Raw genomic sequence first — 16319 nt, forward strand, 5'->3', positions numbered from 1 at the left:
AGATGCTGGATGTAGTCCTGTGGAACGGCTTGCCATGCCATTTCCACCTGGCGCCTCAGTTGGACCCGCGTTCGTGCTGGACGTGCAGACCGCGTAGACGACGCTTCATCCAGTCCCAAACATGCTCAATGGGGGACAGATCCGGAGATCTTGCTGGCCAGGGTAGTTGACTTACACCTTCTAGAGCACGTTGGGTGGCACGGGATACATGCGGACGTGCATTGTCCTGTTGGAACAGCAAGTTCCCTTGCCGGTCTAGGAATGGTAGAACGATGGGTTCGATGACGGTTTGGATGTACCGTGCACTATTCAGTGTCCCCTCGACGATCACCAGTGGTGTACGGCCAGTGTAGGAGATCGCTCCCCACACCATGATGCCGGGTGTTGGCCCTGTGTGCCTCGGTCGTATGCAGTCCTGATTGTGGCGCTCACCTGCACGGCGCCAAACACGCATACGACCATCATTGGCACCAAGGCAGAAGCGACTCTCATCGCTGAAGACGACACGTCTCCATTCGTCCCTCCATTCACGCCTGTCGCGACACCACTGGAGGCGGGCTGCACGATGTTGGGGCGTGAGCGGAAGACGGCCTAACGGTGTGCGGGACCGTAGCCCAGCTTCATGGAGACGGTTGCGAATGGTCCTCGCCGATACCCCAGGAGCAACAGTGTCCCTAATTTGCTGGGAAGTGGCGGTGCGGTCCCCTACGGCACTGCGTAGGATCCTACGGTCTTGGCGTGCATCCGTGCGTCGCTGCGGTCCGGTCCCAGGTCGACGGGCACGTGCACCTTCCGCCGACCACTGGCGACAACATCGATGTACTGTGGAGACTTCACGCCCCACGTGTTGAGCAATTCGGCGGTACGTCCACCCGGCCTCCCGTATGCCCACTATACGCCCTCGCTCAAAGTCCGTCAACTGCACATACGGTTCACGTCCACGCTGTCGCGGCATGCTACCAGTGTTAAAGACTGCGATGGTGCTCCGTATGCCACGGCAAACTGGCTGACACTGACGGCGGCGGTGCACAAATGCTGCGCAGCTAGCGCCATTCGACGGCCAACACCGCGGGTCCTGGTGTGTCCGCTGTGCCGTGCGTGTGATCATTGCTTGTACAGCCCTCTCGCAGTGTCCGGAGCAAGTATGGTGGGTCTGACACACCGGTGTCAATGTGTTCTTTTTTCCATTTCCAGGAGTGTATTTGCTCAGCAAGGGTGACAGTATACAAATTTCAGAATATCTCAGCAGTCAGCATAAAATATTCGGTGATGAGGACTAAGGTGTGGAGAACAAATGGAAAAAATTCAAAGGCATCGTTCAACATACCCTAGACAAGTATGTTCCGAGTAAGGGTGTAAGGGAAGGGAAAGATCCACCATCGTTTAATAGCAGTGTTAGAAAAGCGCTACGTAAAGAAAGAGCACTTCATCTCAGGTTCAAGAACAGTAAAAACCTAGCTGACAAACAAAAGCTGAAGGATGGGAAAATGAGCCTAAGAAGAGCAATGAGAGAGGCTTCAGTGATTTTGAGGGTAAGACGTTGTCGAACTACCTGAGTAAAAACCCTAAGAGATTTTGGTCGTATGTAAAACCAGTAAGTGGGTCAAAATCATCTATTCATTCTCTCAGCGACCACACCGGCACCGGGAGGGAAGATAATAGAGAGAAGACCAAAATACTGAATTCGGTCTTCCGAAGTTGTTTCACCGCGGAAGACCATAACACTGTCCCTCCTTTCAATCGCCGCACGAGCATCGAAATGGCAGAGACTGAGATAACCGATAGCGGAATTGAAAAGCAAGCTACAATCGCTTGGTAGCGGAAAAGCTTCAGGACAAGATGAGATACCTGTAAGATTCTATAAAGATTATGCGAAAGAAGTTGCTCCCCTTCTAGCAGTAATTTATCGTAGATCGCTTGAGCAACGAAAGGTACCTAACGACTGGAAAAAAGCAGGCACAGGTCATTCCCGTTTCTAACAAAGGCTGTAAGATCAACACAACTATAGACCTATATCGTTGACTTCAATCTGTTGTAGAATTTGGAACATATTTTCTGCTCAAGAATTATGACGTTTTTGGAAAATTAACAGCTCCTCTATAAAAATCAACGTGGATTGCGCAAACAGAGATCTGTGAAACTCAGCACGCTCTGTGCCTCCGTGGATAACGGCGCTCAGCTTGATGCCGTGTTCCTTGATACCAGTGAGGCGTTTGACACCAAACATACAAGCTTACGGAGTATCGGAGAAGACCTGCCACTGGATTCAAGGCTTTCTTGCAGATAGAACTCAACACGTCGCTCTAAACGGAATTAAAACCACAGATGTAAAGGTAATATCCGGAGTACCGCAGGGAAATGGGGAAGTGGCATAGGATCGCTGCTGTTTACAATATATATATACAGGGTGATTCAAAAAGAATACCACAACTTTAGGAATTTAAAACTCTGCAACGACAAAAGGCAGAGATAAGCACTACCTGTCGGCGAATTAAGGGAGCTATAAAGTTTCATTTAGTTGTACATTTCTTCGCTTGAGGCGCTGTTGACTAGGCGTCAGCGTCAGTTGATGCTAAGATGGCGACCGCTCAACAGAAAGCTTTTTGTGTTATTGAGTACGGCAGAAGTGAATCGACGACAGTTGTTCAGCGTGCATTTCGAACGAGGTATTGTGTTAAACCTCCTGATAGGTGGTGTATTAAACGTTGGTATAAACCTGAACGTCAACTACCCGAGGCGATGGATCGGCCGCCAGGCAGCCCGTGACAGAGCACTTCATCACTGGCCTCCAAGAAGCCCTGATCTTACCCCCTGCGATTTTTTCTTATGGGGGTATGTTAAGGATATGGTGTTTCGGCCACCTCTCCCAGCCACCATTGATCATTTGAAACGAGAAATAACAGCAGCTATCCAAACTGTTACGCCTGATATGCTACAGAGAGTGTGGAACGAGTTGGAGTATCGGGTTGATATTGCTCGTGTGTCTGGAGGGGGCCATATTGAACATCTCTGAACTTGGTTTTGAGTGAAAAAAAAACCTTTTTAAATACTCTTTGTAATGATGTATAACAGAAGGTTATATTATGTTTCTTTCATTAAATACACATTTTTAAAGTTGTGGTATTCTTTTTGAATCACCCTGTATATATATATATATATATATATATATATATATATATATATATATATATGACCTAATAGAATGCGTCGGGTGCTCTTTAAGGCTATTTGCAGATGATGCAGTTGTCTATATCAAAGAAGCAACGCCAGAAGAAAGTAAGATTTTGCAGAACGACCTGCAGAGAGCTGATGAATGGTGCAGGCTGTGGCAGTTCACCCTGAACGTAAATAAATGTAACATAATGCGCATACGTAGGAAAAGAAATCCACTACTGTACAGCTACACTATTGATGACAAACAGCTGGAGACAGCGTCTGCCGTAAAATATCGAGGCGTAACTATCCAGAGCGACCTTAAGTGGAATGTCCATATAGAACAGTGAGTAAAGCAGGCGCCACACTCAGATTCATCGGAAGAATCTTAAGGAAATGGAACTCATCCACGAAAGAAGTGGCGTATTAGGCGCTTTTTCGCCCGATTCTTTAGTATTGTTCATCTATCTGGGATCCCTACCAGATAGGACTGACAGAGAAGTTAGAGAAGATCCAACGAAGAGCGGCGCGTTTCCGTCAGGGAATCGTTAAGCTGGCGAGAGAGCGTTACGGAGAATCTAAACGACATCCACTGGCAGTCGTTATAAGAGAGGCGTTGTGCATCGTTGAGAGAGTTACTATTGCAATTTCGGGACAGTACGTTTCAGGAGGAGTCGAAAAACATATTAATTAGCCCCACATACATCTCGCGTACTGGCCACGAGGAGAAAATTCGAGAAATTAGAGCCAATACAGAGGCTTACCGACAATCATTCTTCCCACGCTCTTTTCGGAGGGATCAGATAGTAGCGCTGTAAGTACCCTCCGCCACACACCTTAGGTGGCTTGCGGAGTATGATGTAGATGCAGAGGTACGTGTAACAACGCCCTCAAACGCAATCTTTTTGATCGGTCCTCGTAGAGTAGACAATCCGGCTACCAAATCTGATTAAGGAATATTGTACTTGCTTTTGTTTTTGCAGAATTTTTCTAGTTCTGGATCACAGCTAAACTGATTGCAGATCCCCTCAAATCTTATTCTGAAACCATTAACACATTTCCATCATATCCTTATATTGAGAATAAAACAGTAACATATCCATTGTTAACATCATCATAAGTTATTCTAACCAGTCACAGGTTCCTGTCACCATTCCTATCTTCATTTGATCCTGAGACTGCTTGCGTCTTATACAACTGGAATAATAATAATAATAATAATAATAAATTGTAGTACTGAAATAATACACCGCAATAACAATGCGTGTTGTTCCTTCCTATTTTGTTCTCTCCGTCCAGATGATTTCCTTGGAGTATTTGCCCCACTCAGTTTCCTTTCCTTTTCTTAACCAGTTTTAAGAAAGTTCCTTGTTCCTGTATCATTTCCATTACTTCACTGCTTTTCACTTTATCTACCTATTTTACTTTTTCCATCCTCCACAAAACCCACATCTCGAATGTTTCTATCTTGTCTGTTTCTCTTTCCTTCAATGTCCGCCCTTCACAGATAAGCACCCCACCTGAAGCACTTGACCAACATTTTCCTGAACTCCAATCCAACTTTACTGCATCACAAAAGCTCCTTTTTCAGGAGAGCTAACTTTTCCATTACAGTTCTTCATCTTTTTTTTTTTTTTCACTAGCCTGGTTAGCAGCTAGCAAGCACCCCAAATATCTGTTGGGGGAGAGTGTTGTATAATGGAACACTTTTCAGACATTGGCTCTGTAATAGAAGTCTAATACATTTTCTTATGCCATTCTGAAACGACAACATTCAGTTTATGTGTACTGCATTTTTTTATGAAATGACAAAAACGATTCCAGAAAAGCAAGGTTTTTCTAAATGTGAAAAACTGTTAAAACATACAACATTGTCATCCATCCAGGAACAAATATTATATTAAAATTAAATAATACTGCAATCGAGAAAATCTTCTCAATTTGTAATTTATAAATAATGTGTTACATTTTTACTCTGCTTCAAGCCAATAATCAGTAAGTGGGAAGAAGTATTCTCAAAAACCAGTTACAAGGTAGAAACATTTTGAAATATAAGCCATTGGTAACTAACACAAATATCCATTGTCGAGATTGGGAAAATTGCAGAAGTCATTAAAGGAACTTTGTTCATTTGGCAATATCATGTGTCCCATGGTAGAAGACCTTTCAATTCGATGTGCAAAATGGTGCATGACTGGCGAAGTATGGCTTAACTGTCCACACGGTTTGTAGCCAGTTTTACGAATATACAGAGTTTTCCTTACGATAAAACTCTGTACTCCAAGAGCAGACCCAGAAGAAAGCCACTGCGACCATCTGGAAACCGTTAGTTTTTACATTATGATGCGGTACCATAATCATAAAACTTTCATGCTAACTGACTCTGGCTGCGGAAGTGTACACAGTCATAAATATCTTCTAAACAGCTTTAATATGTATATCATTCGGCATTTAATGTGTGGGACTCATAATATTTACAAAGGCTGCACAGTACACAACCTCATATCTCACAACTATAAAAACAACAGAAAATGCTTAAGCTGGTTTGTTGTGCATGTTCCTTCATGTGATTCTAAAATTGGTCTCTACACTGAAACACCGATGAGGAAATAACATGTCTTTCTGTAAACAATATCCTCCAGGTACGACACTTTCTCTTACAGTGCGATAAGTTCAACTTGACCTGTTGTTTTCACTTTCATATTTTCTTTGACATGTGCTATACATCTTAGTTTAATTTGTATTAATTTCAGTTCTGTTCTCTTGCAATGCCTCTTAAAGGCTGCATAGTGTTCTTTGAAAAGATATTGTTCTACCTTCAAGCAGTACAGTGTCATCAGAGAATCTGACGCAGTTGATCTTGTGGCCTCCTAAACATACTTCTTTTTCCTATACATACTACTTCTAGCATCTTCATTACCTAGTCTTTGATAAACGTGGTAAACAGAGTGGTTGAAATACAACAACCCCTATTAACTCTTCTTCCGAATTCAAATCTATCTGTAATGTCATTTTTTTAGCTTCATCGCTGGTTGCTCCTTTGTGTATAAGTCCTTACTTACAAGGGGAGGCCGCCAATTGTGAAATTCAGATTCAATTCATACTGCGCATAATAAAAGCTCATGGCCAGAGGTGTAATGTGGCAAAGCACGGAGATGCACTTCTCAGCCGTTGTCGAGAAAATCGACAGTTAAAAATAAAACGTTGCTGTGAATACTCTCTATGACTAAGAACTTTCTACAGCGTCGTGGCGCAGCCGTAAGCGCTCGGGTTCGTAGTCCGAAGGTCGCCGGATCGAATCTCGTGCCATGCAACCTTTTTTTTTGTATTTGTTTTTTGTAATTCAAATATATATATATATATATATATATATATATATATATATATATATATATATATATATATATATAATTCCCGGCAATCAGTTGGAACAATTATGCATATAATAAGTTCTTGAAAGTCGTTTGTCGTGGAAAAACTGGCGACTTCGAACATCATTATGTTTTCCGCAAACAAAGTTGTATTTCACAAATGTTATTAATTGTCTTCATAATGTTAACCACGTATAGTTAACGGAAGACGTAGAAACGATATTCCGAAACGAATACGTATAGCGTAAGTCAAACGTTCGAATTAGAATAGAAACCCCACGAACACAAATTTGCTGTGGCAGGTATGAAATATAAATTCCGTTACTCGCTCGTTACACTTGAAGGACAGATGTTGAATGGGCCGAAACGAGCCGCGGCATAACAGCGTAGTTGCCTGCTAACTTCGAAAGAAGGTAGATGCGGTCCCTAGCGCAACTTGTAACATCGTCGAAAATCAGTGTGGACGGGAGAGCTTTGGTGCACCCTGTTAAAAAAACGGAAAAATGGAGGCGGTACAATTGGACAGCGATCCGCCTTCACCAACATGCATAAGCAATTCATTAATAATTTATATATATATATATATATATATATATATATATATATATATATATATATATATATATGAATTACAGAAAACTAATAATAAAAAGAGTTGCATGGCGCGAGATTTGATCCGGCGACCTTGGGATTACGAACCCGAGCGCTTACCGCTGCGGCACGACGCTGTAGAAAATTATTAATCGTAGAGAGTATTTCACCGCAACGGTTTCTTTTAACTGTCGATTTTCTCGACAACGGCTGAGAAGTGCATCTTGGTGCTTTGCCACATTACACCTCTGGCCATGAGCTTTTATTATGCGCAGTATGAATCGAATCTGAATTTCACAATTGGCGGCCTCCCCTCGTTAGTCTCTTGGCCTTCCAATTCACTTTCTGACCAGTTGGTTAGGTTGACAGACGCTTCTCTGCCGTGTGGTTTCGTGTGTCTCTCACTTAGTAGTGACACGAGCAACGCAGTGATATCTAGTGCATGGATCTTAATACTCCCAAATGTGACGTACACAGCATAGATTTCTTGGTCTTTCTTCTTTAGTTTCACCGTTATTACTGTTAAACATAAATTATCGTGAAACCGCAGGTTGACTATTTTGCTTTGTAGAGGAAGAGGCACAATCGTATAGCGTTCTTATTTAATTGACTTTTGTATGACTGTTAATTATAATGCTTTCGTATTATTTCACTGCACGTATACTTCGCATGTGCCTTGTTCACTTTACCTTCGTTAGGCTGAAGTGCAACAGTTACAGCCATCACTTAGCTAACAATAATCTATTTGATATTGTTTCAACAGCATGTGATCTGTAAAAATTGTGCCGTAGCGTGTATATTATTTTAACGCATGGCATTAAGTCTGTAAATATTTATTTTATTGATTTTTAATAGATATTACATTAATCTGAAACTACAATTTACATTGTTTTATACTTTAGAAGAACCCTTGCATTTTTTGAGCTTGGTAAGGACAGCAAACGTTTGTAAAATAATAGAATTAATTGTATTATATATTCTGAGGAAAACGTGATAGGTTTATGCCGCACTTCATCTTAATCTGAGAGCGGCGTTCCAACAGTTTTACATTAACTCATGATGACGCTATGATTTTTTCTATGGGTTGTCGCAATAAAGGTTTCTGTTCCCTTCCTATTTTGGTAAAAATCGCTATTCGTATCTTGATAGCTCGACAAAGCATTGTACCTTAAAACATCTAACTGTCAGTGCTAGCTAAGCAGACAGTGGAAAGTGGGCGTGGTCTGGATTTCACGTGATAGCAGAGATAAACCTTGTCACGCCCACTTTCCACGGTATTATGCCGCTCTTCGACGTCCGACTCGTCAGTTGGAAAGACTCAGCACAACCAGGAGCACCTCCGAAGATGTCCAACGTAGCCTTGGACGAAACTTCAGGGATAGAAGAGTTCCATGGACCTCGAGCCTTTTAGCCACCCACAGAAAAGGAGATTTTGTGCTATTTTATGTAGTGAACTCTTGTTTAACCAATAGCATGCAAGGATGTTGTTTCCAAGTGGATGGCGATGTCGCATGTCAGCAAAATGCCGAGCTGTAAGCTGCACTTCCTTCCACTGGACTAGAGGCCTTGTGGCATACTGCGCCATATTAAGAACATTCTTTACCCATTACATCACATGTGTTAGACACATCTACCCTTACCTTTTTTCAAAGCTGGAAATTCTCGTAGACAATGAAAAGTTTGGGAAACTAATGAGTCTGGAACACCTTTCCCAGCTCGTAATAAGCTCCCTCAGTTTCAAACCTGTTACTACGTAAAATAATTTTCTTAGCTATTCTCAATCACATTTTATCAATTCTCACATTTTATTAATAACTGGTCTATCATTTTTAGCATAATGCTGTCCATGTAGTTTTTAATTAATTTTTTTTTTTTTTTTTTTTTTTTTTTTGTCATCAGTCTACTGACTGGTTTGATGCGGCCCGCACAAATTCCTTTCCTGTGCTAACCTCTTCATCTCAGAGTAGCACTTGCAACCTACGTCCTCAATTATTTGCTTGACGTATTCCAATCTCTGTCTTCCTCTACAGTTTTTGCCCTCTACAGCTCCCTCTAGTACCATGGAAGTCATTCCCTCATGTCTTAGCAGATGTCCTATCATCCTGTCCCTTCTCCTTATCAGTGTTTTCCACATATTCCTTACCTCTCCGATTCTGCGTAGAGCCTCCTCATTCCTTACCTTATCAGTCCACCTAATTTTCAACATTCGTCTATAGCACCACATCTCAAATGCTTCGATTCTCTTCTGTTCCGGTTTTCCCACAGTCCATGTTTCACTACCATACAATGCTGTACTCCAGACGTACATCCTCAGAAATTTCTTCCTCAAATTAAGGCGGTATTTGATATTAGTAGACTCCTCTTGGCCAGAAATGCCTTTTTTGCCATAGCGAGTCTGCTTTTGATGTCCTCCTTGCTCCGTCCGTCATTGGTTATTTTACTGCCTAGGTAGCAGAATTCCTTAACTTCACTGACTTCGTGACCATCAATCCTGATGTTAAGTTTCTCACTGTTCTCATTTCTACTACTTCTCATTACCTTCGTCTTTCTCCGATTTACTCTGAAACCATACTGTGTACTCATTAGACTGTTCATTCCGTTCAGCAGATCATTTAATTCTTCTTCACTTTCGCTCAGGATAGCAATGTCATCAGCGAATCGTATCATTGATATCCTTTCACCCTGTATTTTAATTCCACTCCTGAACCTTTCTTTTATTTCCATCATTGCTTCCTCGATGTACAGATTGAAGAGTAGGGGCGAAAGGCTGCAACCTTGTCTTACACCCTTCTTAATACGAGCACTTCGTTCTTGATCGTCCACTCTCATTAGTCCCTCTTGGTTGTTGTACATATTGTGTATGACCCGTCTCTCCCTATAGCTTACCCCTACTTTTTTCAGAATCTCGAACAGCTTGCACCACTTTATATTGTCGACCGCTTTTTCCAGGTCGACAAATCCTATGAAAGTGTCTTGATTTTTCTTTAGCCTTGCTTCCATTACTAGCCTTAACGTCAGAATTGCCTCTCTCGTCCCTTTACTTTTCCTAAAGCCAAACTGATCGTCACCTAGCGCATTCTCAATTTTCTTTTCCATTCTTCTGTATATTATTCTTGTAAGCAGCTTCGATGCATAAGCTGTTGAGCTGACTGTGCGATAATTCTCGCACTTGTCAGCTCTTGCTGTCTTCGGAATTGTGTGGATGATGCTTTTCCGAAAGTCAGATGGTATATCGCCAGACTCATATACTCTACACACCAACGCGAATAGTCGTTTTGTTGCCACTTCCCCCAATGATTTTAATTTATTACCACTTTTCATATCTCGACACATGGTTAATCTTTTCCCAGAAGCTGTCATATATAATTAAATAGTAAACAGAAAATATAACAAATTCGCCATATCGAGGCCCTTTTCCATCTAAGGAGATCTCTTCACTTATCAGAAATTCCTTGTTTAGATGGGAGTCATCTGAAGTTCTAATTGAGGGACAGTTGACACCGATACTATTGTTACCTTCCCTCGTCAATACTGGGCAGTTCAGCGAGGCCCGCCCCGGTAGCTGAGTGCTGCCGGCACAGTAGGTTGGTTGGTTTTGGGGGAAGGAGACCAGACAGCGAGGTCATCGGTCTCATCGGATTAGGGAAGGACGGGGAAGGAAGTCGGCCGTGCCCTTTGAAAGGAACCATCCCGGCATTTGCCTGGAGCGATTTAGGAAAATCACGGAAAACCTAAATCAGGATGGCCGGACGCGTGATTGAACCGTCGTCGTCCCGAATGCGAGTCCAGTGTCTAACCACTGCGCCACCTCGCTCGGTGCCGGCACAGTAGCTCATCGTGTTCAGTCAGAGAGCTGCTCGCCCTCTGTAAAAAAAAAAAAAAAAAAAAAAAAAAAAAAAAAAAAAAAAAAAAAAAAATGAGTAAAGGAATCGATGATCAGCATGAACGGATGTCTTATTACATCCGCCCAGACCAAACGCAACGAACAATACCGAGCAAAATGAGAAAAAAAGGCAGTCAGCGCGACTGAATGTCAATCCTAAGGGCCCGGGTTCGATTCCTGGCTGGGTCGGAAATTTTCTCCGCTCAGGGACTGGGTGTCGTGTTATCCTGATCATCATCATTTAATCCCCATCGAAGTGCAAGTCGCCGAAGTGGCGTCAAATCGAAAGACTTGCACCCGGCGAACGGTCTACCCGTCGCAGGGCCCTAACCACACGACATTTATTTATTTTAGTTCAGTGAGATTCTCTCCAGTCGCCATCAGATGGATCAATTAGCAACTTATTATGCAGCGTGTTATAATTTTGTACCACAGGTGTGGTCGTCATGATATCGAAACGATCATAACGAGTGAAATATAAAATAAATATTTTGGCGACAAAAACAAAATTTATTAGCACCAAACACGGTCACAGATACGCCAGAGGACTTCTCTTCTAAAGTAATGAAACTGTTCTTCGACTATTACCTAATCTTTTTCTCTACCTATTCTTGTGTGTATTTTGGATAGCAAATTATGATTTCCAGAATGAGATTTTCACTCTGCAGCGGAGTGTGCGCTGATATGAAACTTCCTGGCAGATTAAAACTGCCAGGAAGTTTCATATCAGCGCACACTCCGCTGCAGAGTGAAAATCTCATTCTGGAAACATCCCCCAGTATCCTTTCTTTCAGGAGTGCTAGTTCTGCAAGGTTCGCAGGAGAGCTTCTGTAAAGTTTGGAAGGTAGGAGAAGAGATACTGGCAGAAGTAAAGCTGTGAGGAGCGGGCGTGAGTCGTGCTTCGGTAGCTCAGATGGTAGAGCACTTGCTCGCGAAAGGCAAAGGTCCCGAGTTCGAATCTCGGTCGGGCACACAGTTTTAATCTGCCAGGAAGTTGGCTAGACGATTATCGTCTGGTGCTCTCCATATATATGTGCACACGCCTTCTTCGCTAATGAGATGATAATGTTAGTCTGGAACTGTCATGGGAAGTCTCCCGTTTCTTAGATACTTGACATCAACTAAAGTATAGCCTCCCTTTAGCAGTGTCACTGCCTAGTGAGGAATGGAATCAAAATCCATAACTGGTGGCTTGTGTAACTTCGTACTTCACATTTTGCTCAGTGTGAAACACGTATGAGCTTATTAGTAATGAAAGTCATTTATTTGAATTTTTGATTCAGACTGAACATTCTTTGAGTCGAAATTCATGCTGCAGTGCCTTCTTTTCTTAGAGTGTTTTCGACTGCTGTAGTTACTAAACACGATTTCTTTCGGTTTCCTCTTGAAATGTAAACATTATTTAGAGATTTTAATATTCCACGTGTACAGCTGAACTGTAACAGATTACAGTCTGACTAATAGTGCTAACTGATTCAAGATGATTGGCAGATACAAACAAAGGCATTTTCACAAAGCTGAGTTATTTTCATGTAACTGTTTCTGAAATTTTACAGGCATTATACGCAGTATCGTTTCCAAACGGTAACAAATATGCATTTTCGTTTTGTCATAGTTTTCACGTTCTCTGAATACTTATGCCTGTAATGTACAATTTGTTATCACGTGTTCGTAGGTACACTAGGTACAACATTCACCTCTACACTATGTTCCCTCCACCCTGGTCAGTACATAGATGTACACTTAGACGCACATGTAGACAGATGTAGGTTCTGACACCCTGTGAGCGTTGGCGGTACAGTTGACGACAATGCGGTGCCTTCTGTAGGCAGGGCAGCCTCCTGGTGCTGGAGAACTACACGTCGGAGGCGACCAAGGAGCAATCTCTGGGCACCATCCAGCACGAGGTGGCCCACCAGTGGTTCGGGGACCTGGTCACCTGCGACTGGTGGAACGTCCTCTGGCTCAACGAGGGCTTCGCCACTTACTTCCAGTGGATCGCTACCGATGTGGTGAGTTCCCACGCGCTGCTGTGGAGTTCTCACGACGCGTGTTCTCACAGCGGTCGCAGAGAGTGTTGAAGTGTGTCTGTGTGCGCAGGTGGAGCCCACGTGGCGCCAGCGCGAGGTTTTCGCGGTGACCACTCTGCTGCAGACCGCCATGACGGCCGATGTCAGCGGCGAAGAGTACCCACTCACCAAGAACCCCAACATCACAGCTGACCAGGCCTTCATGGATTACAACATTTACCAGAAGGGTAAGCAGTACAGCTCGTTAGATTTTATCTTTTCCTTTCACACTGCTTCAAAATTTCGAGGAAAATATAGCTTTGATTCTTCTTCTTTTTGAGTAAATGGAAATTTGGTGCAAGTGGTTCTCCTTTCTCCAAAGGTCTCTTTAATTTTCCTGTAGGCAGTATCTATCTTACCCCTAGTGAGATAAGCCTCTACATCCCTACATTTGTCCTCTAGCCATCCCTGCTTAGCCATTTTGCACTTCCTGTCGATATCATTTTTGAGACGTTTGTATTCCTTTTTGCCTGCTTCATTTACTGCATTTTTATATTTTCTCCTTTCATCAATTAAATTCAATATTTCTTCTGTTACCCAAGAGTTTATACTAGCCCTCGTCTATTTACCTACTTGATCCTCTGCTGCCTTCACTACTTCATCCCTCAAAGCTACCTATTCTTCTTCTACTGTATTTCTTTCCCCCATTTCTGTCAATTGTTCCCTTATGCTCTCCATGAAACTCTGTACAACCTCTGGTTTAGTCAGTTTATCCAGGTCCCATCTCCTGAAATGCCCACCTTTTTGCAGTTTCTTCAGTTTTAATCTACAGTTGATAACCAATAGATTGTGGTCAGAGTCCACATCTGCCCCTGGAAATGTCTTACAATTTAAAACCTGGTTCCTAAATCTCTGTCTTACCATTATATAATCTATCTGATACCTTTTAGTATCTCCAGGGTTCTTCCATGTATACAACCTTCTTTCATGATTTTTGAACCAAGTGTTAGCTATGATTAAGTTATGTTCTGCGCAAAATTCTACCAGGCGGCTTCCTCTTTCATTTCCTAGCCCCAATCCATATTCACCTACTATGTTTCCTTCTCTCCCTTTTCCTACTCTCAAATTCCAGTCACCCATGACTATTAAATTTTCGTCTCCCTTCACTACCTGAATAATTTCTTTTATCTCGTCATACATTTCATCAATTTCATCATCATCTGCAGAGCTAGTTGGCATATAAACTTGTACTACTGTAGTAGGCATGGGCTTTGTGTCTATCTTGGCCACAATAATGCGTTCACTATGCTGTTTGTAGTAGCTAACCCGCACTCCTATTTTTTTTATTCATTATTAAACCTACTCCTGCATTACCCCTATTTGATTTTGTATTTATAACCCTGTATTCACCTGACCAAAAGTCTTGTTCCTCCTGCCACCAGCCCGCATCTCGTGGTCGTGCGGTAGCGTTCTCGCTTCCCATGCCCGGGTTCCCGGGTTCGATTCCCGGCGGGGTTAGGGATTTTCTCTGCCTCGTGATGGCTGGGTGTTGTGTGCTGTCCTTAGGTTAGTTAGGTTTAAGTAGTTCTAAGTTCTAGGGGACTTATGACCACAGCAGTTGAGTCCCATAGTGCTCAGAGCCATTTGAACCATTTGAACCTCCTGCCACCGAACTTCACTAATTCCCACTGTATCTAACTTTAACCTATCCATTTCCCTTTTTAAATGTTATAACCTACCTGCCCGATAAAGGGAGCTGACATTCCACGCTCCGATCCGTAGAAAGCCAGTATTCTTTCTCCTGATAACGACGGCATCTTGAGTAGTCCCCGCCCGGAGATCCGAATGGGGGACAATTTTACCTCCGGAATATTTTACCCAAGAGGACGCCATCATCATTTAATCATACAGTAAAGCTGCATGCCCTCGGGAAAAATTACGGCTGTAGTTTCCCCTTGCTTTCAGCCGTTTGCAGTACCAGCCCAGCAAGGCTGTTTTGGTTAGTGTTACAAGGCCAGATCAGTCAATCATCCAGACTGTTGCCCCTGCAACTACTGAAAAGGCTGCTGCCCCTCTTCAGGAACCACACGTTTGACTGGCCTCTCAACAGATACCCCTCCGTTGTGGTTGCACCTACGGTACGGATATCTGTTTCGTTGAGGCACGCAAGCCTCCCCACCAACGGCAAGGTCCATGGTTCATGGGTTGGAATGGAAATTTATATAAGTGAATTTCAATTTACTCGAAATTATCTGATGACTATTAAAACAAAGTGTACATAGTGACAGGTATGTCCACAACTGCAGCATGTGTTATCTATAAATGTCAAGCAGGCAGTGTTCTGTTCTTCCTTATACTTACTTTCCGTGTCCGGAACTAGACTTCACACTTCAAAAAATCAGCAGCCAATATGGCCTTGTCATATGCCTCCCATAAGCCATTCATTGTGCAGGGCTGGTCTAAATATGGACAGGTAAGCAGGTGTTGAGGATCCTGGACAGAACCACACAGACAGAGAGTGTTCTCATTCTCTTTTAGGAAACCCCACTGCTGCAGGTTTGTCTTGCACTTTGGCACTTCTGCCCTCATACGGTTTAGGGTTCTCCAGACTGTGTATGGTAGGTCTCCACCAGGCGCCAGTTCTTCTTTTACATCTTTATGGGGGTTTCTCAGGTCGATTTCTCACCTTTTCAAACGATTCTCTGCGCCGACCCTTCCAGGGCTCGGGTACGTGACAGGAAACTCTTCCTCGAACAAAGCCGTCGGTCAGCAGGCTGGTGTCCATATAAAGGGCGACGCATGTCTTTTTCTTGCTTGGTTTTTTCGGCTTCGGCAGCGATGTCACGTCGTATGTTGGGCGGTACGATCCCCATCATTAAGTACATCTTGTGCACTGGGGTTGGCCTCAAGCATCCGGTAACAATCCGTGCCATTTCATTCACCGCGACATCAACTTTTCTCGCGTGTGTTGATGCAGACCATACTGGAGCGGCGTATTCCGCGGCTGACACACTGAGCGCAAGGGCTGAAGTTCTCAGGACTTTTGGGTTTGCACCCCAGGATCCGCTGGTTAGTTTCCTGATGATGTTGTTTCTAGTTGAGACTTTTTCCCTTGTGGCATTACAATGATGTTTGTAGGTCAGTGTGCGATCCAATGTGACACCAAGATATTTGGGCGTTATAATGCTCGAGACGTTCACCTCTCCACATTACATTTAATTCACGATTTGCCTCCCTGTTCTTTAAATTGAGTGCACAGACCTGCGTCTTGGAAGGGTTCGGCCTTAGGTGGTTTGCCTCATAATACTGGGA

The 16319-nt window shown here is 43.1% G+C and overlaps 1 protein-coding gene across 1 annotated transcript in view; it reads left to right on the forward strand.

The window, feature by feature from the left end:
* Positions 1–16319, forward strand: part of LOC126229656 (aminopeptidase N-like) — a 137894-nt gene that overhangs the window by 50239 nt on the left and 71336 nt on the right. The window contains exons 6-7 of the mRNA XM_049942379.1: positions 12827–13010; positions 13099–13255. Of these exons, the coding sequence (XP_049798336.1) occupies positions 12827–13010; positions 13099–13255 (341 nt within the window). The remainder of the gene's footprint in view (positions 1–12826; positions 13011–13098; positions 13256–16319) is intronic.

The sequence above is a fragment of the Schistocerca nitens genome, unplaced genomic scaffold (assembly GCF_023898315.1).
Source record: "Schistocerca nitens isolate TAMUIC-IGC-003100 unplaced genomic scaffold, iqSchNite1.1 HiC_scaffold_377, whole genome shotgun sequence".
NCBI classification, from domain to species: Eukaryota; Metazoa; Arthropoda; class Insecta; order Orthoptera; family Acrididae; genus Schistocerca; species Schistocerca nitens.